The sequence below is a fragment of the Rissa tridactyla genome, chromosome 14 (genome assembly GCF_028500815.1).
Source record: "Rissa tridactyla isolate bRisTri1 chromosome 14, bRisTri1.patW.cur.20221130, whole genome shotgun sequence".
In the NCBI taxonomy this organism is placed as follows: Eukaryota; Metazoa; Chordata; class Aves; order Charadriiformes; family Laridae; genus Rissa; species Rissa tridactyla.
This window is the reverse complement of record NC_071479.1, coordinates 15,020,210-15,043,749: the sequence shown is the minus strand read 5'-3', so window position 1 is coordinate 15,043,749 and position 23,540 is coordinate 15,020,210. Positions and strand designations below refer to the sequence as shown.

The 23,540-nt window shown below is 57.6% G+C and overlaps 1 protein-coding gene across 1 annotated transcript; it reads left to right on the top strand.

Annotated features, from left to right (window-relative positions):
• Positions 1 to 5: 5 nt before the first annotated feature.
• Positions 6 to 21,627, top strand: LOC128917661 (adenylate cyclase type 10-like). The gene is made up of 14 exons (XM_054221009.1): positions 6 to 22; positions 5,924 to 5,988; positions 6,279 to 6,383; positions 7,269 to 7,300; positions 10,042 to 10,071; positions 10,185 to 10,306; positions 10,898 to 10,974; positions 11,065 to 11,246; positions 15,148 to 15,151; positions 19,394 to 19,720; positions 19,957 to 19,996; positions 20,494 to 20,716; positions 21,110 to 21,167; positions 21,617 to 21,627. The coding sequence occupies exons 1-14, from the start codon at positions 6 to 8 to the stop codon at positions 21,625 to 21,627; spliced, it is 1,293 nt and encodes a 430-aa protein (XP_054076984.1).
• Positions 21,628 to 23,540: the final 1,913 nt, after the last annotated feature.

Here is a 23,540-nt window from a genome sequence, read left to right as displayed (position 1 = left end):
CGACAATGGCGGCCACGACAAGGCATGATGAGGCAGTGGCAAAGGAGCAGGGTAAGCTGGAGGAGCTCGTGAACTGGATTGATCGTCTAGACGAGCTTCCAACGCTTCCAACTTTTTTAACAGCTCCCAGAATTGAAGGTCTGTCAGTCCACCAGGTGGTACTCTAGTGCTGCTGCCAGGTGATGGCGGAGTAGAGGGCGGCAGAGGAGGGTACGGCGTTGGCTGATCCCTGGAATCCTCAGGGCGGTCTCCTTCGGTACTTTCGACAACAGTGTCTTTGGGAGGGGGAGGAGGAAACGTAGTTTCTTCCTCTTTTCCACTTTCATAAACAGGCGTCTCAAGAGGGTCTGTAGCGGGAGTAGGCTGGCTCGGGGCAGTAACGGCATGACTCACTACATTCCCCTGTGTTATTCTGCAGCCCCGGGGTTGAGGGACGACAGCTTCTGGCGATCCCCCAAAAGAAAGGCTCGTGGGGGAAACATCCTTAACTCTGGGTGTTAATGCTGCAAAGGCAGAGGCGGCCGCAGCACGTTCTGCCTGCATTGTTTTCAAAGTCTCTGATACTAACCTCCACACGGTGGAGAGTTTCTGTGCCTCCTTGGATCCTTTACTTACTTCATCCCACAACACCGCTCCTATTTTAGCCCACGTATCTTGAGCAAAAGCGGCAGCAACAGTGGGGATAAGTCCTTTATCCCACGCCCATGCTAAGAGCGCCTTCAAGGTAGGCGTATCATACTTCAGTCCTCTCGTAGAGAGTATATGTTGGAGGAGCTTAACTACCGCCTCTTCTTCTTTGGAGTGCATAGACCACATCTCCTCCCCGGCCGCTCGCTTGGCCAGAGTGAGATTCCCTAACTTGATGCGCTAGCGTCTTCCCGAGTGCCGGGGAAGCACTCACCTATCGACCGGCTTCTTCTGCCCCCTCCGTCCGTTGGTTGCTCATCGGGTATTCGCTGATCCCAACACCGATCTGAGGGTCCCTGTTCGGGCGCCACTTGTCGACGCAGAAGGCTCGGACAGTAACACCACGACCAATATGATCAGGTTAATGCCACTTTATTGCACAGATAGCTCAGTTATTATAGACATTCTGATTCCGCATCACGCGCCGACAATTTGCTGATTGGTTGCATGAGCTGTACATGCAGTAAGCAACGTATTATAATTGCCTTAAAACATCTGTCCACGCGAACAATCACCCCTCCTATATCCTGGGCGAAGTTCTGCATTTTGCACGCTGAGTTCAGCACACTTTCTCCTATCTTGTTTGTCTCAGCATTTCTAACACCGCTACAATGTTTTCACATAACCTTCAAACTTACAAGGCCTACACAGTTGTTAACAATTCTTCGGTGCTTGGAGTGTTCACAGGATGACCCCTTTGTACTAAAAATCCTCCCACACATTGGGACCTCCCCAGTTAGCCATGACTTCAGGTAGATCACGGAAAGTGGCTTGGCGAGCACGTCTGCCAGCTCTTTCAGCACTCTTGGATGTAACGCATCCGGTCCCATAGACTTGTGCGCATCCAAGCGGCGTAGCAGGTCGTAGATCACTTCCTCTTTCATTGCGATGGCCTCGTGCAGCTTCCCCTCCCTGTCTCCCAGCTCACGAGGCTGGGTGCCCAGGGAACAGTTAGTTCCACTGCTAAAGACTGAGGCAAAGTACGCATTGAGCACCTCAGCCTTCTCCTCAGCCTTTGTGACTATGTTTCCCTCTGCATCCAGTAAGGGAGGGAGATTTTCCCTAATCCTCCCTTCGTTGTTAATGAATTTATAGAAACATTTTTTGTTATCCTTAACAGCTGTAGCGAGGTTGAGCTCGAGCTGCGCTTTGGCTCTCCTAATTTTCTCCCTGCATAGCTTCGCTATATCCTTACAGTCTTCATGAGAGACCTGCCCCCTCTTCCAGAGGTCATAGACTCTCCTTTTGTTCTTGAGGTCCAGCCAAAGGTCCCTATTTAGCCAGGCCCGTCTCCTTCCCCGCCTACTTGTTTTTCGGCACACAGGGACAGCCTCCTCCTGTGCCTTTAAGACTTCTCTCTTGAAGTACGTCCGGCCTTCCTGGGCTCCTATATCCTTCAGGGCAGCCTCCCAAGGGACTTTGTCCAGCAGTCTTCTGAACAGGTCAAAATTTGCCCTCCGGAAGTCTAAGGTGGCAGTTTTACTAACCCCTCGCCTTGTTTCCTCAAGAATCAGAAACTCAATCATCTCACGATCACTGTGCCCTAGACGGCCACCAACCTTTACTTCCCCTACAAGTTCTTCCCTCTTCACAAGAAGCAGGTCCAGGAGGGCACCTTCCCTGGTGGGCTCACTTACCAGCTGTGTGAGGAAGTTATCTTCCACACATTCCGGGAGCCTCCCGGATTGTTCCCTCTCAGCTGTGCTGTATTGCCAGCAGATATCCGGGAGGTCAAAGTCCCCCACAAGAACAACGGCAAGTGATCGCGAGATTTCCCCCAGCTGCTTATAGAAAGCTTCGTCCGCCTCACTGCTTTGGTTGGGAGGTCTATAGCAGACTCGCACAGCGATAGCAGCTTTATCGGCCCTTAACCTAATCCAAACGCTCTCCACCCCGTCATCACTATACTCGATTTCTGAGCTCTCGTAGCATTCTCTAATATACAGGGCCACTCCTCCACCTCTCCTTTCCTGTCTGTCCCTCCTGAAGAGCTTGTAGCCATCGATTGTGGCACTCCAGTCATGTGAGGCATCCCACCACGTTTCTGTGATAGCCACTGTGTCATAGTTTCCCTGGTGCATCATGGCTTCAAGCTCCCCCTGTTTGTTGCGCATACTGCGTGCATTGGTATAGATGCACTTCAGATGTGCTAATGACTCCAGCACCTTTTTGTGAGTGTGGGCCCCATTTCCCACCAGACCCCTTTCAGGTGCTTCCATGATTTCTAAGCGTCTATCCCTTCTCTCCAATGAAATGTCAGAGTGAGAGTCCTCGCTAGCCCACCATCCTTCAAGCCCTGGCATGCCTCCCTTGGATTTATTCCTGACAGGCCCAGTTGTCTCCCCTTCCCCCCTCATATCTAGTTTAAAGCCCTGTCAATGAGCCTTGCTAACTCCTGCCCCAAAATTCTTTTCCCCTTCTGGGACAGGTGCGTCCCACCTGCCACCAGCAGGCCAGGTGACTCATATAGCAGCCTGTGATCAAAAAACCCAAAGCCCTGCCAATAACACCAGTCCCGGAGCCGCGGGTTGACCTGTTGCCTCTTCCTGTTAATTTCCTCATTCATGATTGCCACTGAAGGGATAGAGGAGAATACAACTTGTGTTCCTGACCCCTTAAGCCGTCGCCCCAAGGCTCTAAAATCTCTTTTAATCGATTTTGGGCTCCTCCTACCCACTTCGTCACTACCCACCTGAAATACTAAGAGGGGGTAGTAGTCAGAGGAGTTTACTAGGGCCGGAAGTTTGCCTAACGCATCCCTGACCCGTGCCCCAGGGAGGCAGCAGACTTCCCTGTGAAGTGGGTCTGGACGGCATATTGGCCCCTCCGCCCCCCTCAATAGAGAGTCACCCACCACAATGACCCGTCTGCTTTTCCTTTTGGAGCCAGCTGTGATGCTGGGTCCATGGCGACTTGGTCTTTCTGACGTTCCTGGCCTGGGTGTATCATCCTCCTCTCCAACAGCCAGTTCCTCCTGCAGGACTCCATGCCTGTTCTGCAAAGGTAACTGGGAAGGTGGGAGGGGCCGGGAGGGCATTCTCCTGCTTCCCCGCGCAGGGACCGGTTTCCATTCCCCCTCGTCTCTGCGATCCCCTCCTATTGCCTGGTGACGAGAGGGGAGGGGGTCCTCTGACTTGTGTGGGGCCTCACCCTCTTCCCTTTCTCTCAGGGAGCGGGTCCACCAGTCACTCTCCCTCTCGCATTCTCTCATACTCCTCAACCTCTCCACTTCTTCCTTCAGCTCAGCCACCAGAATGAGCAGATCATTTACCTGTTCACATCTGACACAAGTGTTGTCTCTGCTGCCCTCCATGGCGAGTGCCAGGCTCCGGCACTCTTTGCAGCCAGAGGCCTGGCTGCCCATATGTTTGCGTGGGGCCTCTGTCTGGGTGCCCACAGTTTTTTTAACAGCAGCCTTCGACCGGGTAGCAACCACGGCTGGATCTCTAGACACAAGCGAGACCTTGTGACTCGACGGTCAGTTTGGGGGAGCACTGGTTGCTCGCTCTCTGCAGGGACTAGTCCTTGCTCTGGGCAAGGCATCTCGGTCGTATTTAAAGCACCCGTTGCATGTTTATTTTATTAATTGGTGCTTATTTGCATAAATTAACATGGCATTTGGGAGGGAACATGGAGGGTTTGATTAGTTGAAGGAAGGAAATGGAAAGAAAGGCATCTTGTCTCTCCCAACAGTATAAAAAAGGCTGATTTTTTTGTTTCCGAGCCACCAGATTTTGATAACTTTGTTTAATTTTTGCTGAATATTCATGTCCAGTGGAAAGAAAAATAATCTATATTTTGGTTCTGTTTTTCTCTTGAAAGGACCAATCCTCAGGTCTGGGCCTCGATAAACTCCTGTCCCCAAAGCAGAAGGCGTGTGGGAACGTTCTCCTTGGGCTTCTCAAGGCTTGTATTTTTCAAAATAAACCTCAAAGGAACGTTTTTATCTAGCCCTTAACGATTCCAAAGGGAAACCGGCTGCCTTCCAGAAACCAAGACGGGCCTCCCAGTAAGGCTGGAGTCAGCGGCAGCCCTGCCAGCTGGGAGGACTGGGAGTTTTTCAGCAGAAAACCTGGAGGCTGTTTCCTTTTCAACAAAGAAAAAGAAGTGGGATGTTGCAGCACTGAGTGATTTTTTAAATTCCATAGAAAGGGATGAGTTTTGAGCAGTTTGGCTCTGGAGGCGGGGTGGGAAAGCGAGTGCCGAGAGAATGTGGCCCATGTTCTCCGGCGCCAGGACGGCTCGCCGATGCTCCAGGCCGCTCTGGCCGGTGGCAAAGGCCTGCTGGGGCGAGACGGCGGTGGCCGGGATGGCCAGGTACTGCCGGCTCTGCCACCCCCACCATTCCCCCTCCGCCCACCTCGTCTCTCCCTGTCTCTCCGTCCCCCGGCCCACATGGCGGAGGAGCAGGCGAGGGGGGAAGTGCGGGTTATGCTGAGTTCCCCCCAAAAGAGGTGGGTCACGGCCCCAAAATGTCTGGAAGTTGGGCGGGGGTCGCAGTGTTTAAAAAACGTTCAAACCTGTAACTCTGGGTGTGAGGCACTGAAATAGAGAACAAGCTCTTCTTTTGATAGCTATTGAAAAATAATATTAATTTCTGTATCTAGAAGGAGACGAAAATAAAAAGCTCTCTCTCTAAGGATGAAATTATTTCATGGTATGAAATTATTTCGTGGTATGAAATAATGCTGTGGGCCAGCCTGGGTCAAGTGCCTCAAGTCCTCATTTCTACACCTGGGAAGGCTTAAAAGCACCGAGACCGCTAATCCCCCATAGGCTAGCTGGCTATGAAGTACATATTTTCACAAATTCAGACAAGAGAGTTCTAGAAGTGCAGTTTTCCCCAGCATTACAAGAGAAGTTAGTGCTGTGTCGCTCACAGCAGGACACCGGGTAATGGCGGTGACAGACGGAAGATGTCACTGCGAGCCGATTGTGATGCGTGAGGTGAGTTGCCGGGCAAGCGATGACCTGCAGAGGAGGCCGCCGCCTGGTGACTGTGACCACCCCGGGAAGGCGGAGGGCTAGTCGCCCCGCACAGAGGCCCCGGGCTCAGTGTGCAGCTTGCACTGTGCAGTGAGGTCCTCGTCCTCCTCCCGGCTGGGCACGGCCGTCTTCTCCTGAGGTACCCCGTGTGCCGCAGGGCGCTGACGATGGCTTCTGCCTGGGAGAGGAATCGTCACTACGGGGACCTGCAGAAAGCAGTCGCTTTCCTCCCCTCGCTCCTTGCTGATAGCTCCCTCAGGAGCAACGACACCGCTCAGAGTGTCCATGGAGTGCTGCTCTTTGCGGATATCTCAGGTGGGGGGAGCAGGGAGGAGCAGCCACGGACATGAGCCATGTGGGGACACAGCAGGCCCTTTGGAGCCCCTCAGACAGAGTGGTCATCTTGTCACTGCTGAGGTCTTCTGTTGGGACGCCCACAGAGAGCGGGATGGGTGACCTTGGGCGGTCCATCATGGCTGCCACCAGTGCGGAGCTGGCACGGGAAGGTGTCCCCTACAGGCTCTCGGGCCGGGCATCGTGGAAACAGCTGCCAGGTCTTTTGGCCCACATGGGCATTTCCTGATTTCTGGATGTCCCTGTTCCAGGTTTCACTGCGTTGACCGAGAAATTCGTGCAGAGGAGCGGCGTGGACAGAGGCACTGATGAGCTGGCGCAAACGCTCAATGAGTACCTGTGCGACATTTTGGAGGGTAGGAGCCGTGCTGCAGGACTGTGTGGCATCGGGCCGTGATGGTGGAGGGTGGAGGCAGCCTGGTCCTGCCTCCTTGGAAGGGCTGGGGCTTTCTGTGAGGAACAGCGAGCGCAGCCAGGGTCTGCTGGCGGGTCAGCACCAGCGCGGGTCCTTTCTGCTCCCCGCTGCGGCCGAGGAGGCACCCACTTTCTCAGCAGCCACCTCGGTGCCTCTGGCGTGAACAGCCGTCTCAGTGCTGCGTCAGGGCCCAGAGCAGGCTGAGGGCATCCAGCAAGTGCTCCAGGGTCTGGAGCGTCTGTGCTATGAGGAAAGTCTGAGAGAGCTGGGCCTGGTTTGCCTGGAGAAGAGAAGGCTTGCGGGGGGGACCTTAGAAACGTGCCTACAACCTGAAGAGAGGGTGCAAAGAGGACAGAGCCAGGTTCTCCCCAGTGGTGCCCAGAGTGGAACAGGAGGTTCCCTCTGTGCATCAGGAAACACTTTTCGACTGTGAGGGTGACTGAGCACTGGCAGAGGTTGCCCAGGGAGCTTGTGAAGTCTCCCTCCTTAGAGCTATTCTGAAACCATCAGCCACCGTCCTGGTCAGCTGGCTCTGTGCAGCCGGGCTTGAGCAGCGGGGTTGGACCAGATGGACCCCAGAGGTACCTTCCAGCCTTCACCTTTCTGAGGTCTGGTGGCATCTGGAGGCCCTGCCTCCCTGCCTGCTGTGCGGGTACAAGGGCTGTGACCACCATGAGCCTGGGAGAGAGGCCGGAGCGGTGCTTTCCTGAGCTGTGCCCCACAGTGCACCCTTGCCCCGGTGCTCCCCTCAGGCAGAGGGCCTTGCTCGGTGGCTTCTGGAAGAAGGTGTCCACATGACTCTGCCTTTTCTTCCCTCTGTCCACAGAGTTCCTGATTTTTGGAGGAGACATCTTGAAGTTTGCTGGTAGGTTCTTGGGACGATGACCTCGGGCACTGAGCTGTAACATTTAACTCCTGTGGCGGCCGTTTGCTCTGCGCTCCTTCTCAAGAGGCTCTGTGCAGCGCCTTGAGCCAGCTCTTTGGCCACGCACGCACCCCTCCAGCAGTGCCCTCTCTCCAGTGCTGCAGCTGCAGAGGAGCGCTCGGGACAGGGGGTGTCACCGCTGCCAGCCGTCTGCTGCTGTGGCTGGCCCGGGATAGGAGAGGTGTCCCGGTGCCCAGGACATGGTCCTCCAGGACGATGGCCTCCCACAAGCCCATCTTCCTCTGCACAGCAGCTGGTTTCTGCTGTCTCTGCAGAACCAGACCGTAGGTCGGGGAGAGTCAGGTCTCGGCAGAGCCTTTACTTTCCCTCCCTTTCCCCAGGAGATGCTGTGCTGGTGCTGTGGAGAACACCACCCCAGGAGGTGGCCAGGACCATCAGCCTGGTGCTGCACTGTAGCCAGCAGATCCAGAAGAAGTACGGAAGGCGTGACACAGATGTGGGGCAGAAGATCCAACTGAAGATAGGTACGGGCGCTGTGACAGACGCAGCTGTGTGGCACTCTGCCATGCCACAGGGTGCTTCTGGTTTGCTGGGCTTCTGGGGCAGGCAGCTGGGGATGACGCCTGGCGCACTCAACACATTCTCAATGTCAACTCAGTTCGTCTATTTCTAGACGCCTGTTTTAGGGACTCGTGTCAGCGTCTCCCCCAGGAGGAGGGAGGATGCTCTACCCCTCCGTAACGCCCCTCTCCCCGCTGGGCTTCAGAGGAGCTTCTGAGCAGCCGAGATGCTGGGGGCTGTGGAGTTCCAAATGTTCCTGTGTCAGTTCTGCTTCTCCTTCTCCCCAGGGATCTCTGCAGGGACCATGAGCCTCCTGGTTTTCGGAGATGAGAGCTGGCAACACTTCTGCATTTTTGGCCCGTGCCTGGCTGAAGTTCGTGACGCCGAAGAGGTTGCGGGTGCAGGTGAAGTTGTCCTCTCGGCAACCTGCTGGGAGCTCTGTGAGCAGCACCGGCTGAGGACCAAGCATCTCGCAGGCACAAGAGCTGTGCAGGCAGGTGGATGGGACGGCCTCGAGAGCCATTCTGAGGGCCTGGGCCTGGCCATGAAGGAGGGAGGTGTTGGAAGGCTGAGGAGATGAATGTGGAGAGAGTTGTAGGTGGGAAAGTGGGCAGGCAGGGGAAGGTCTTGTCCTTCCATCTCAAGGGTAACCGTGGGCTGGGCTTTCTTGCTTTGAGGGGTCAGGAGGCGCTGGGAGGGTTTGAGCCCCAGCAGCAATGTCCTCTGTGGGCCATGGAGCTGTGGTTGCTTGGAGATGGGCATGCTTGGAGAATGGCTGTCCAGCTCCGGTGCTTCTGAGGAAGCACTGCTGTCCCATCCAGCCAGGTGGGCTACTTCTCCCCTTCTCTGGGCAGTGACGGTGGAGGGCAGGCTCTGTCCCCTGGGAGTCCTGGGGAGGCCAGTGGCAGTGCTTTCATTCTGTGTGTCTTCAGGTGACGGGCATGGATCCGATGCCTTGGTCCGAATGCCAAGACGCCTTACGCAAGCTCGTACAAGACCCAGTGAGACACCGCTCAAAAAGGGAAGGTGAGTGCCCACTTCCCCTTGCTCTGTGATTGTCCCGAAAGGTGGGGCTTTGCTGCTTCAGGGGCCAGAGAGGAACCACCTCCTCCCTCTTACCTCTGTCCGTTAGCACTCAGGCTGTTGGGCCTCCCAGGGCGGTGGCTGCTGCCGCCTCCTCCTTCCAGGGGAGAGCTCTGCCCTCAGCATCTGGAGGTGGCAACATGAGCAAGCGCAGAAGACTCTTTCTCCCCCGGTTCCAGGGCCAGGCCCTGCTTTGCAACAGCTCGTAGTCCCGTCCACCCAGCGACCACCTGCCTTTTCTCTCCTCAGGTGCCATGAGGCCTGCTCTTCTCTTGCCCAGTGACCTGAACGCCAAGGATGTGCTTAGGAAGTACATACCAGTCGCTGCTCTCGGGAAGGTACGGCAAGGCCACCGCTGCTGGGGGCTGCATTTTCGGAGGGCAGAAGAAGTGGTGCCTTGCAGAGATGGAGCTCTTACGGGAACAGACCAGTCAAAGAAAATGCGCCCTGCGATGACAACGCAGGGAAACTGAGCCCGGGGGCACCGGTGCTGCACCATTGTCTGCGTTGTCCTCAGAGAGACATGGGTGGCAGGAGGAGGACTCCTGTCGCTCTGTCTTTTCCATGGCTATGGTTCTGGGTGTGCCACGGACACAACGGTGGGATAAAAGGGAGATTCCCCTGAAGTCCCTGGAGCATCCCTGAGGGTCTCCCCTCATGTCCGTACCGGTCCCCAGATGGCGTGTTAGCGGAGCAGCCTTCTCTCCTTTGTCATTTGTGTTATGACTCGGCGTCTGCCTGCCGCAGGCTGGGCGGCCTGCCCGCCCTTTTGCACTGAGAGGAGGATTTATCCCTTCCTCTGCTATTACCCGCTATCGCCAGCACGCCTGCTCTCCCTCGGTACTGGTGTGGGCAGTAAGAGCCCGGGAGAGCAGGCTGGTGAAGCCGTCGTGCTCTTGTCTTCCAGCTCGATGCAGGACTGCCCATGGACCTCCTCTCTGAGCTACGGCCAGTCACCTGCATCTTTGTCCAGCTGCAGCTTGCTGCAGGTACCAGCTCGGAGCATCTCAGCACCGTCCTCAAGGAGGCCAGCAGGGTGATGCTAGAAATCCTCTCTCCTCACAAGGGCCACATCAACAAAGTCCTCCTGTGTGATAAAGTGAGTGGGGGGGAACGGTGGCCTCCCCCAGCGCCAGAGGGTGGGCAGTGAGCGCGAGGGAGAGACTCCCTCTTAGGCGCTGTAGCAACATGTTCCACATCTGTCCTGGGCAGGGCTGCACATTCCTCTGCGTGCTGGGACTCCCTGGAAACAAGCTGCCCTGCGAGAGCCTTCACGCCCTGCAGAGTGCTCTGGAGATCTTCAACTCGTGCTCCACCATGCTCAAGGAAACAGAGTGAGTGTGTGGCGGGGGTCGGCGGGGTGCATGCTGCCTGGGACGGCGCAAGGGGGCTTCCCAGAAAGAGATGTGCCTTCTAGCTTGCTCTCCCTTGTCCCTGGCAGGAAGGAGGCAGTGCCCTGAGAGGTGCAGGCAACCCCTGGGCTCAGCCCACGGCAGCCAGACGGAGTCCCTCCAAGCACACTCTGCTGGCCACCGTGCTGGAAAGAGCCCTCGTGAGGGCCAGAGGCCGCTGCGGCCAGAGGCAGGCCCTTCTGGGCCACTGCCCCATGAACGGGGATGGGGCCCAGCCACCTGATCCCAAGTGGCTGTCATCGCCAGGCGGTGACATGGCGGGCGCCTTCTTCCCTCTCTCTTTGCTCACAAGAGGGCTGTGGCCCTGCCCGTGCTCTGCCCCTGCCCCTTGTCCCTTGCAACCTGCAGATGTTGCACCCCTGAGCTCTCCACGTCCCCGAGACCCACGCTGGCAGGGCAGCACAGCCGGTGGCCCAGGCTGGCACCGAGGGGAGGTGTGGGAAGGGATGAAGCCAGGCGGGCAGGACTGCGCCTGGGGCGCTGCTCAAGCCCTGCTGTTTCTCTGTGTGCCAGGACAATGTCTGTGGCAGTTACCAGAGGGACGGTGTTCTGCGGAGTCACTGGCCACCCGCTGAGACACGAATACACAGGTATTGGCCTGGAAGGGTGCCGCGGGGCTGGTGGCACGGGCCACACCGACGCATGCTCTCTCTCTCTAACGCGTGCTCTCCCTCTGGCAGTCCTTGGCCGGAAGGTGAACTTGGCTGCCCGGATGATGGTGCACTACCCTGGGCTGGTGTCCTGTGATGCAGTGACCTACGCCGCCTCCCGGCTGCCCGCTTCCTACTTCAAGGAGCTGCCTGAGAGAGAGATGAAAGGCCTCAGGCAGCCTGGCCCTGTCTATCAATACGTGGGGGTCACCGAGGAGAGGTGAGTGTCCTCCGAGACGGTCGGAAGCCCTGGCGTGGCAGGCTTTTTGCCCCTCTCCCCTGCTGTCTCCAGCTGCTGAGAGAGCAGGAGTGAAACCACAGGGATGGGGAAGGTTTGTCTGTTTTGGTAGACACAACCTGGCCTTGTGGGCTGGGTCTAAAGGGCTTTGGGCTGTGCTTTCCGTGCTGTGCTTGCTCCACCACGTGCCCTGGGAATGCTGACCCAAGGAGTTTTCTGTCCCAGCTGCTCCGAGCAGGAAGCTTTGGGCCGGTCTGGTCCCCATGGGGAAACGTGGACCATCGGGACACTCTTCCTCAGGTCTTCCTGCAGAAATCTCAGCTCTTCTGGGCCAGGATTTCACCTTCCCTTTAGAGGACGGTTTGAAGGTTACCACTGCCGTCTCTTTGAGACTGCGGGAAGACTTGAGCCAAAGGTGCCAGGTGCTTGGCGTCCCAAGCCCTTCAGGGACACAAGTCCCCCTTTCAAAGACGCTTGGTGTTCTTGGCCAAAGTGGTAAAGCTGTCTCCCAGCCAACAGCACGCCCTGGCTTCTTTCACGTGTCTTCTCCTGTTTCTCTGGGTTTGGCCTCTGGGGATGGACTCTTGATATGTTCTCCTGTCCCACCGTGGCCGCTGGGCTTCTTTACGCTTGAAGCTGTCGTAGCGTGTCAGCTTGAACTTTGGCTGGGAAAGCGTGCAGGGGATAACAGCCTGCTCCAGAGAAAAGCCGGTACCCGAGGAGCACCTCCTTCCCTACCACGCCAGGCTGCTTCTCTAGGTCCCCTTGGCTTCTCACCATCTCATTGACTTGTGTTGTCTTTTCCCCTGCTTGTAGCATCTTTGGCGTGGGTCTTACCAAGAAGAGGTCGGAGTACGTCCCCTTGCTGGGTAGGTGGAGAACGCCTTGCTCTTCTGAAGCCCAGGTTCTTCCCCTTGGTAACTTTTAGTGCCTTGCTGGGAAGGGAGAGGCTTTTACCAGGGATGGTGTTGCCTGCAGCAGCCCTAAGAAAGCGCCGCCTGTCTTGGTCTCTGCTTGCTTGATATCTTTGGGTGGAAAACGAGGTGGGGCGCCTGCTGCTCCCTGCTGTCTTCCAGAGCTGGTAGGAAGGTTGCTTTCAACTGTGGAGCTGCTCACAGCCTGGGGGCTAAACTGATCCCTGTCTTTGGGGTCAGGAAAGAGATTTCCTTCTGCCAAATCGATGGAGAGTTTTGACGGTGGGTTCTCCTCCTTCTACTCCTCAGAGCTGCTTTCTTGGCAGCATCTGGGCGAAGACACGGAAATGTCAGGAGGCAGGGGATGCCTGTATTCACTCGGGGTCTTGCCGAATGTTTTGGGCCCTGTTGTGGGTTAACCCCGCTTGGCAGCTCAGCCCCACAGAGCCACTCGCTCCCCACAGTGGGATGGGGAAGAGAGTCGGAAGGGTTAAAGTGAGAGCACTGGTGCGCTGAGATACAGACAGCTTAATAGGGAAAGCAAAAGCTGCACACACGCCCAAAGCAAAATCAGGCATTCGTTCACCGCTTCCCATGGGCGGGCAGGCGTCTTGCCATTTCGAGGAAAGCAAGGTTTCATCACGTGTGACGGTGACTTGGGAAGACAAATGCCATCACTCCGAATGTCCCCCCTTCCTCCTTTCCGCTGGATTTTCTTGCTGAGCACGGCGTTGTATGGTCTGGAATAGGCCTTTGGGCAGTTGGGGTCAGCTGTGGCGGCTGTGGCGGCTGTGCCGCCTCCCAGCTTCTTGTGCACCCCCAGACTGTTCGCCAGCGGGGCAGCGTGAGCAATGGAAAAGGCCTCGACGCTGCGCAGGCGCTCTTCAGCCATAACTAAAACCTGGTTGTGTTATCAACAGCGATGTTTGGTCACAAATACAAAACATAGACCTGTACAGGCTATTGCTGAATAAAATTAACTCTAGCCCGGACCAAACCAGAACGGGACTGGCGACGCTGCCTTAGCTACTGGGAGGTGCTGTGCAGCTCACGGCACAGCGAGGAGATGCTTTGAGTCTGTTTGGGACGCAGCTGCCTGAACCGGCTGCAGTCATCCCTTACAGTCTCGTGCTGGATCGCTGCGGGGAGTCGCATGGGGCCGGCAGAATCTCCGTGCCTGTGGGATAGGGGAGAGGGCGAGGGGGCTGCGCTGTGGGGCAGGCAAGCAGGTGGCCCCGTGACTGCTCTGAGGAAGGCAGAGGTGCCCAAGCGTGGACGAGCAGGTGGGAAGGAGGCCTGGGTGCCGGCAGGCTGGCCGATGTGGTAGCGGGGAGGGAAGCTGCGGTGGAGGGTGCCCGCAAAAGGGACGGCTCTTTGCTTTTCAGCACGCCCCCAGCAGCTCGTTCTCTGGTTTGTCTTCGCAGGTCGGAAGCAGGAGACTGACCTCTTTGTCAGCTGCTTGAACGCCTATAGGGATTCAGGCCAAAGGAACATCCTGGCGGTTGAGGGCACGATGGGCTGTGGAAAGAGCCACTTACTTGCTGAACTGGCCTCTCTAGGCCAGGATGCTGGCCACAGGTACAGGTTTTCCACCTGTAGCTTTGCGACGCTGCCCCTGCCCATCCCCTGACAGCTGTGGAACGCTCCAGCCCCTCTGCCAGGGTACCTGGCCCTTGGACTGCAGCCTCCCGACAGAGCCTCCTGGAGACACTGCCTGGGAGCACCTGCGTGCTCCGCTCCCGCCTCTGCCTCTTTGGGGAGTTGGAGGTGGCTTCTGGAGCCACGGCCTTTCCTCCTTCCCCCCTGGGTCAGGCGCAGATAGAAGGAAAGAGCCCAAGCTCAGTGCTTTTCATCCCACTCCAGACCCCAGAGACAGCAGGGCTGCCTGTCTCAGAAGCCCTGCTCGCCCTCGGCGTGTTTCCCAGGAGGAGCACGGGGGCCTGTGCTCTGGCAGGCAGACCGATAAGGTCTGGAGCCCAAAGGCAAACCCACCACTTGCTCCGTTCTTGCCTCTCAGCCCCGTGAGTTCCTCTGCAGGGGGCACGTAGGGAGACCTAGGCCGGCGCTGCAGAGACACAGGCTCTGGACCCGGCTCTCCCGCTGGCTTGGCAGCAACTGCCCCTCTGTGCCCTTTCTCGTACGAGGAGGGAAAGGCTTGGCCTTCTGTGGGAAGCGCTTGGAGATGGGGGGCTGAAGAGCTCCCCCCAAAGGGCACCTCCGCCCCTCTTGTCTTAGAAGGCTGGGGCTGTGGGGAATCTCAGTGCCTTTTGCTTTTGCACCGCAGGGTGGTTGCCCTGGAACTGCTGGAGATCGACATGAGGCAGCCCTTCTCTGCCATCCGCATGCTGATGGCCAGGGCCCTGGGCCTCCAGGACTGTGAATCGCGCGGCGACAGGCAGCGCGTGCTGAAGACAAAGCTGCAAGGGACAATCGAAGAGAGCAGCTACTGCCTCCTCAATGACATTTTCGGTGTCAAGGTGAGAGCCAGAGGCCCCTGTGGACGTTGAGAAGGCCTTCTCCTGAGCTTGTCTGGGTCTGACCTTGAGTGGGCACGCTGCTGGGAGTGCCTTAGCTCCGGGGTGGGCATTGCGGGGGTCACAGTGTGCATTTGCCATGCCTGGGCCCGGGGGGCTCCCTGTCTGTGGGGCTGGTGTCCTGCGCCGCATCCGCAGTGCCCGGTGCCTTGTTCGGCACCCTGGAAGTGGCACTGGAGAGAGGCTGTTCCTGACCTCGTGCCGAGGTCACCGCTGTGCGAGGGGTCTGCCCCAGCCAGCCCACGATTCCCACAGCCAGAGAACCGGCTCAGCCCAAGCCCCAGCTCTGCAGAGACCCTCAGCAGAGGGCCTTTGCTTTAGGCTCTGGGTGGAGTCCCCGCTGCGGCTCCCTGCCCCTGTGCTGGGCAGAGGTGAGGTGCTGAGGCTGTCAGAGACGGTGGGCTCTGCGGTCTTGCGTGCTGGGTAGGTGTGCCGAGCCCCGGAGCCTCTCGGAGTTTCTCCCTGACTCTGCTTTTCTGGCCAGTTCCCCATTTCGGACAATGTTCGCGAGATGGGTGAAACTCAAAGAAGACTGGAATTGCACTCGACTCGGCTGAAAGTGCTGGAGAAGGTGAGCATTTCTCCTTCCTTCCCCCTGGGTCAGAGAAGGAAAAACCCTGCCGTCTGCGGGCTCTGTACCACTGAGGTGTGAGCAGGCGGGATGACTGCGCACCTGGGTCATGGCCCGTCAGAGCCCGAGAAAGCCCTCGCCCCCCCACTTCCCCCCGCAGCCCCACAAACACACCCGAGGACTTTCCTCCCGTAAAGTGTGCCCTGGAGGAGGAACAATGTCTTCTGGGTTCCCTTGCCCGAGCTCCCTCCTTCTGCAGGGCAAGTGATGTTAGGTATGACCCTCCAGTCTCAAAGAGTCAGTAAGCTTCCGAGCGGGAAAGTGGCTGGGGAGAGACTTCAGAGCATCCTCTCAAGAGACGGAGGCTAAATCTCGTCCCCTGCAAGACAGCTGAGAATCCACTGGATTCCCCTCAGAGCAACCTGCTTTTTTTCAGACCCTTACAGGAGATTTTGGCATATTTGTCATCGACAATGCCCATTTCATCGACCCTGACTCCTGGTTCATCATGTCACCCGTGCTCCAAAAGGTCTCCCTCTTCATGGTCATGAGCTTAGCCCCAGGCTACGAGATAACAGAGAGCTTTCGCAAAGCCGCAGCAGACAACGCCACGTCCCAGAAAATCACTTATCTTCATCTGGACAAGCTGAAAGCTTCAGTTGTGATGCAGAAAGTCTGCAAGGAGCTCGGAGTGGTCAGCATCCCCAGGGATCTGGTGAGGTAAGTTGGAGGCAGGGGAGCTCTTCCTGAGGGCCTGAACCTCTGCTGACCGTGGTAGGGAATCAGCCCCCCAGGCAAGGGAGCGCAGGGCCGCTAGAAGCATCCCGGACTCTAGCGAGTGCCAGGCGTGGGCGGCTTGTTATGCCTCACCCTGGTGGGTGTGCGCTGAGAGCGGGCAACTCCCGAGACACCCAGCCTGGGAGGTGTCAGCCTTGGCTGCCGCACAGGGAGGAAGGGAGGAAGAGTCCTGAGCCCAGCTGTGTCTGGGTGTGAACAGAAAAGGCCTTGGTCTGGGTGGCTGGGCTGTGGGGGAGATTCCCCGGGGCAGAGGTCCATCCTCTCCAGGCTCCTGAGGAGAAGAAAGGCAGGGCTCGCTGCTCTGCGCTTTGGGCATTGTCCGCAATTCTTTTCCCGTGGACTTCGGCAAAGGCTGGAGGGTTCAGGGGGCACAAAATCCCAAGGCAGTGGGAGGACGATCCCTTTCCAAAGTGAGGTGTAGCTGTGATGAAGATGCTGGCTACCCTGGTATGCCTGAGTGACTGGCCGCCCACCTGAACTGTGTTTCACCTTACTTTCCTTGTGCTGGTCCCCGACGGGTCTGCTCCTGTGCAGGTTCCTGATCCGAACCAGCTCAGGGATCCCATATTACTGCGAGGAGCTGCTGCGCTGCCTTCGTGCCAACGACATGCTCCAGTTCTGCACCCGGAGGCAGTCTGGAAAAGCAAAGGACAACTGGGAGAGCCTGATCAGTAAGCACCTTGGCTGCGACTAGCGAGTTGCTGTGGCGTGTTCTCCACAGCAGAGTCTTGCCCCGTTGTTCCCCCATGGCTCTGGGCAGAGTCAGATCTTGGTCTGGCGGAGGTGCGGGCTCCTGTGCGCCTTGCTGTTGGGACAGGCAAAGCAGGGGCAGTGAGTTCTGGTGGCTCGGAGGGACCTACATTCTTGGGGCGGGGGTTGTGGGGCTAAAACACAGGGGAAATCCTTCCGAAGCACATGTGCTTGTGGTGTTTCTTAGGCATTCCAATGGGCATGCAGTTTAACTTGGCCAAAGGCTAGCTCACTTGAGAACAAACCCCAGCTTGAGGTGAGGGACGAGCCCAGGAAACTTGAATGCCAAACCATAAATCCCCACAAGAGTGCCGGTAACGGAAGAAAACGGTGGTAATGCCATCCGAGAGAGCAATGCCAGCCAGAGTGCCGCGGCCTTGGGAAGAGCCAGGACTGAGGCCACGTCTTGCATTAGCACCAGCAGTTTCCCTGGCTGGGAACTGGTGGGAACTGTTTTGCTCTGCTTCATGACCACCACATTCAGGGCAGGCACTGGACCATGTCGGGGGCGACTTGTCCCATCCCAAGTGAATCGTGAAGCGCTCGCGAGCTGCGAGTCGCTTTGCGAACTGCCTTATCGGTGCTCTCTTGCTCCGCCCAGCATCTGCAGCCGAGGCTTCATCCCTCGCAGCAACCTGGAGCTCCGAGGCGGGGAATGACGGGAGGGTCTGCCTCCTCAGGCCAGGCGTGACCCTGGAGAACACCGCGCTGCCCATCCCCTTGAAAGGTAAGGAGCCGAGCGCCGCTCTGCCGGCTGTCGGCTGTGCTGGGGCTCCTTCCCGGGGCAGGGGCTGGAGGGAGGCCGGGCATCCGTGTGCTGCAGAGTCACCCTCTCAGCGTGGGGGCTCTGCTGGGAAGGGGGCTCCGGTCCCACCAGAAACAGGCCTGGGGCTGCAGGCAGCCGCTTTCCCCTCCTGTGAGCCTGCTGGCTGCTCTCCGTCAGCAGGTAGGAGAGAAAAGGTTATCCGTGCAACACTGAAATGGCTCCCTTTTCTCACCAAAACAAATACTTTGCTGGGAAAAGGCTTTGACTTGCCTCTGTCCCAACTTTGACGCAGCATCTGTGTTGCTGTTCTCTTTTTAAGTTCCCCAGCTAATGCTGGTCTCAAGGCACTTAATCCAAACCAAACCTCTCTGGCCATAGACATTTGTTATGAATTGTGAAGAAACATCATGCTAAAGTATTCCTGCTGTGAAGTGGCTTTGTCCAAAAAAAAAAAAAAAAGAAAACCAAGAGAAAGGAATAGTATTGTCTGGCCAAGTTAAGGCAAGCGTTGTGGGGAGCTCTGTGTCCACCTGTGATGTGGGGAAAGTTCTCTGTGTGCGCTGTTGGGCAAAAGCCTACTCCAGATCTGGTAGGGCACATCATGGGATGCGCATACCTGCTGGGTCCTGCCCTCCCTGCCCTCGGTGGGGGAGCATTTGTTTGAGCATCTGGCTTTTCCCCAGGCCTCATGGCCTGCGATTCCATCAGGAGCGGAGCCAGTTTGAAGATGCCTACCCTGGGTTGCGATTGCCCAGTAGGTGCAGCCGCAAGGAGAGGAGGCCAAAGTCTACCCCATCTCATGGGTTGAAACTTTCCAGCCTCTCCAGCCTCAGCATGGGGAAGAGGCAAGAGAGACGTGTTGTTTCTTCTTGACAGAGATTGCGCTGACTCAGCTGGATCGGATGCAGCCGCTGACGCGGATGGTTGTGAAGTTTGCAGCCATCATCGGGCCGGTGTTTACCACCCAGCTCCTGTTGCACATCCTTCCCACTGGCCTCAGGACCCATATGAATTCCTCCTTGGACGAGCTGGTGAGCGACAACATCCTGAGGTGGCTGAAAAACACAGAGGTGCCAGAAGATGTGCAAGATCCTACCGAGGGGCCAGCCACCTCTTCGCAGGTGGAGAGCAGTAAGTGGTAGCGGGCAGGTGGACAAGGGAGCTCCCAGCTGTGTCCCGGCAGGGCTCCCCAGGGCATGGTGCGCTTCCCCTGCCGTGAGGGGTGGCTGGGGCTCAGGCAGGCACGGCTCTTTGCGATGGGTTGTTCAAAGACCTTACGGGTCAGTCTCAAAGCCCGCTAGCTTTGCGCTGGAGGGAGGTTCCCACCAAGTGCCATCCCGAGTGCTGCTCGTAGCGCAGGCACGGGAGGGCGTGTGGAGTCCCTGACATCCTCTCCCAGCCACCTGATCAAAGATGCTCTCCAGGTTGCCCCGGGGCCCTTGACGGGCTTTTATTCAGCTTTGACTCCCCTGTGGCGCAGGAGGAAGCTCAGGAGGCTGGGGACTGCCTTGCCAAGAGCAGGGAGAAAGTGCTGGACGGGGCTTGCTTGGGCTGGTGGTGACATGCCCAGCTCCTGCCTGGAGCGCAGCTGAGCGCTGTGTCCGCGGGGCTGGGCTAGCGTCAGCAAGGCAAGCTGGGCCCTTTTGCCCCGTGCTGCAAGGCTCGGTGTGCAGCAGTGCTGGTTGGCTGGCAAGGGTGCACGCCAAGGCATGACTCTCGTGCCCCGGCTGCGACGGCCCTGAGCTGGGGCTGATGCCAAGGCCCTTTGCCTTGCAGGTGTGCAGAGGCCCTCTCCCAGCACGAGGACCGAGGAGCAGCAGCCTGGCGTCTTGGCCTTCTGCGTCCCGCTGCTGCAGAAGGCTGCGTACGAGCTGTGGCCCGAGAGGCAGCGAGTCGCCTTGCGCGGCAAGTGTGCCGCCTTCCTGGAGCAGCACGCGCACAAATGCAGGAGCTGCGGCCAAGGGGAGTTTGTCGCCTTCCACCACTTCGCCGTCACCAGCAGCCAGGACGGAGGCAGCTGTCGGGACCCTGCCGACGGAGGCGACTCATGCAGCTGGGAGGCCTTGGTGCTGGCTGGAGAAGAGCTGAAGCAGGATAGGACCCACGCCACTGGGGGTACGCTGTGCACCGTGCTCCACAGCCCGGGCCCTCCAGGAGCCCAGGGGTGTATGCTGGGGATCGGCTGGGAGGAGGTCTGCCGGGGACGAGCCCAGGAGCTGAGGACAACCACCGCAGACTTTGCTCAGCGTGTCGGCACCCTCGCAAGGGTCCTTGAAGCCCAGTGGGAGAGCGAGAGCAGCTCTTCCCCTGGGGCAGGCGAGGAGGTGTCTAACCCCCTGTTTTCTTTGCAGATGCCGCAGAGCAGCAGGCTTTCATGGAGGAGGAAACTGGGTGAGCAGACAAGGGTTTGATTCTCTGTAAAGGCAGGGGCCTCAGGGGTCTCCAGAGGAGACCAAGGAAGCGCTGGCATTTGCCTGCCGGTTGTGACTCTAGCTTAAGGAAGAGGCTTTCTGTGAGGTGGGAGCGGGGAAGAGATGGCCACGGAGGTGAGACAGTGCTGGAGGAAGCCCATGGGCTCCTAGTGATGGTCACACTACCCTGGAGCAGGCCTTGCTTTCCAGTTCCTCGAGAGGAGCGCTACAAGATCTGCAGGCAAAAAGCCACCACAAGGGAGCCAGGTGGTTTGCCTGGGGGAGGTGACAGAAAGCCCAGCTTGTCTTCTTCTCCCTGGCTACAAAGCAGCTGTAGGAGTCATGCCTGCCCGTGGGCTCGCGCTCTCTTTTGAACAAAGGGCTTTTGATGGCCTCTCTGTGGGGCAAAAGACCAGTGTAGGTGATGCCTGTGCATTCTTTGCTCTCTTCTTCCCCTGGGAACGGTGCTCTGACTAGTGTGGCGGAGCGGCTTCTGCCAGAGGGCGAACAGACAACTGAGCTGCCCGACGAGACCGACAGGCAGCACAACGGCACACACTGGTGTGAATGCCGAGCCATCGTGGAATCGGTGCTTGTGCCTTTGGCTCGCCACTACGTGGCAATGGGCGATGCCGACCGAGCCTTTTACTACCTTCTGGAGTGTGCTGCTGCCTACCTGCACGTCTCCAACAGCTACATGGTGAGTTGCCTCGCTCGCCAGTGCCCACCGTGCACGGAGTCCTCTCAGTCAGCTGGCTCTGGGCAGGACAACTTCACCGCTGCAATAGGGCGTGCCTTGACGGGGCCTTGGAAGGGACATGCTGGGGTCAGAGCCTGACTTCTTCCTCCGGCTTGCCTCTTCTGTGGACGGAGACACAGGCCACCGTGCCCATAGCAGGAGGGGAATTAGCAGGGAGGGGACCTGAAGGAGCACTGGTGCCTGTGCTCTGAGCCGGCGTGACTGTGTTGGGGCGGGCATCAGCAGGGGGAGAAACGGGCCCTCTTAAGACAGATGCCAGAGGCAACAGGGGAGGACGAGGCCGGCCATGGGCTCTGCATCACGCTCGCCTGCTCTCTCTGTGCTTGCGCAAAGGCCCTCATGAAGCTGAACGAAGCGGAGGTCCTGAGGAAGATGAAAGCCACTGCGATAGCCTGCTTTGAAGAGGCCACCTTCTTCAGCCTCAAAGGGGAGGTAAAGAGATGGGGAGGTCTGGAGGGGTGTCCTGGGGGATGGAGCTGGATGCTTTCCCCGGCTGCAGGGGCTATCCCTGGCATCACCAGCCACCGGCAGACTCCGGCAGTCTCTTGGCTGACTCGAGCAGATCAGGGTGTTTCCCTTTTCCTCTGCAGGTTTGCTGGTGTATGCAACGCCTTCAGCTGGCAGAGAAAATGATGAGGCAGGCTTTGAGCTTGCTCAGAAGGAACTTCCCCGAGACCTTCCTTGGCGCCTTTGTCAAGGCTCAGGTGGAAAAGTTGCCTTGTGTCGCTTACGTCAGAAGAGCAGCCTGCCTTCTGCAGAAGGGCCGGTAAGGAGCAGAACTGAGAACCTAGGGGAGGAAGAGCCATTTCCTACCTGGTCCCAGACCTGCCTGGGCTTGAGGCCACACGTGACCTGACGCACGGCCCTTACAGGACCGAGGGGTTAAGGAGCGATATGCGGGTGGAATGGGGAACGACAGAGCCCCACACTCCCTCCCCCCTGCACGCTCCTTCCCCCCTGGGTAAAAAGCAGCTCACAGCCGGGGCTGTGCCTGCCGGCACGCGTCGACGGCGGCAGGGCCTTGGTGGTGGTTGGGGACAGAGAGCTGCAAACAGGGAGTAGAGGCTGACGAGGGGCAGGGCTCAGGAGCCTGGGAAGGAGCAGTGGGTGGGGGTGAGGTGTGAGAGCGAGGAAGCTCAGAGGGCGATAACCCTTTTCTTGCCGGTTCCCAGCTTTGCTTGGGCCCCCGGGCGCTGTAGCGCCAACGCGCCCTCTCGAGCGGTCACCTTCCCCTGGCGGCACTGCTTTGTTTGCCCCCTTCCTCTCCATCAGCTCCCTTTCCTCCCAGGAGGTGCGACTGGCTTGTCCGCCGCCCTGCTTTCCCCCAGCCCTGGCTGATTTAGCGCTGTACAGCGAGAGCCTCTGGGCCCAGCAGTTTCTCTCGTGCAGCAGGATGAAGAGGCTGGCCTGGCTGCTGCAGCAGAGCTGCTGCCTTTCCTTACTGGAGCGCCTCTTCAGCCTGGAGGGCACTTCCAGCGGACGGAGGTTCTCCCGCCTGGCAGCGCGCATGAAGGCCAACACGGACAGGGCGTTGGACTCCTGTTGGACAGCAGAACTCCCGCCACGCACAGACTTAGGACACAGACAGATGCCAGCACAGACGCAGACACAGGTACAATTGGGCACACAGGCACCGTACAGAGACCTTCACAGACGCCGGCACCAATACAGGCAGGGACACCCGTACTGATACCATCAGAGATACCACCGCCCATTCCGTTGCAGGTGCAGATGCCGTTGTAGAGGCCGTGGCAGACACAGATACCGCTGCAGACGCCCTTGCAGAAACCAGGTAGTCTTTCAGATGCAACTGCAGACGGAGATGCCATGGGAGAGACAGATGCCACACCAGATACCCTTTCGTGCGCCACTGCAGATGTAGACACAACCGGAGTGCAGAGAGCATTGCAGATGCCCTTGCAGACAGAGGGAGCGTTGCTGATGCAGGTACCATTTCAGAGGAAGGCATCTTTGGGGATGCCGGTGCGGATGCAGATAAAATTGAAGATGGAAACGCAGATGGAGACCACGTTGCAGGTGCTGTTGCAGGTGCAGTTAGCGTGGCAGATGTTTTTCTTAAACAGGGACCATTCAGGACAACTTTACCGACTTCTTCTGTCACCAGAGCTGTATATTTGTTTTCCAAATAAAATGGTTCTTATGAAAACTCAGGAGTTCTGTTCTCCGCCATACAACTCTGCAATGACCAAGTCAAGTGGTATCGCCAGAGCGTTTCAACCTACTAGACTTCAGGAGACATTGATTAGCATTTGTAAAGCAACTTGACAGTGTTTTGGAGGGCTACAAAAGTAGAATTTGTAATGGCATGTTGCAGTTCCTTCTTTGTTGGATGGAGGAGTCAATATTAGTACAATTAGCCACTTCCCATCCCAAGCAGTTCTGAAAGAATCCAGCGTGTTTTGAAAGAATCGGGGAAGGAAGGCGCTTCCTTGTGTTTCAAGCCTCTTCTGTCAAGGTACATTGGTACTGAAGTTCAAAAATAAGCACACGTATTATGTGAGTTATCTCTGAAATAAGTCCGTTCACTGACAGAGAGCCGCCACAGTTTCTATTGTAATTTCACCAAAGACACCAAAGAGTAAGACATTTGTCAATGTCAGGCAGAGTTTGCCTTTGGTGAAGCCAAACTGGTGAAGCTGTCACCAATCACCTCCCTATTTCCCATGTGCCTTAGTAGCGTTTCCAGGAGGATCTGCTCCATGACCTTGCCAGGCACAGAGGTGAGACTGACCGGCCTGTAGTT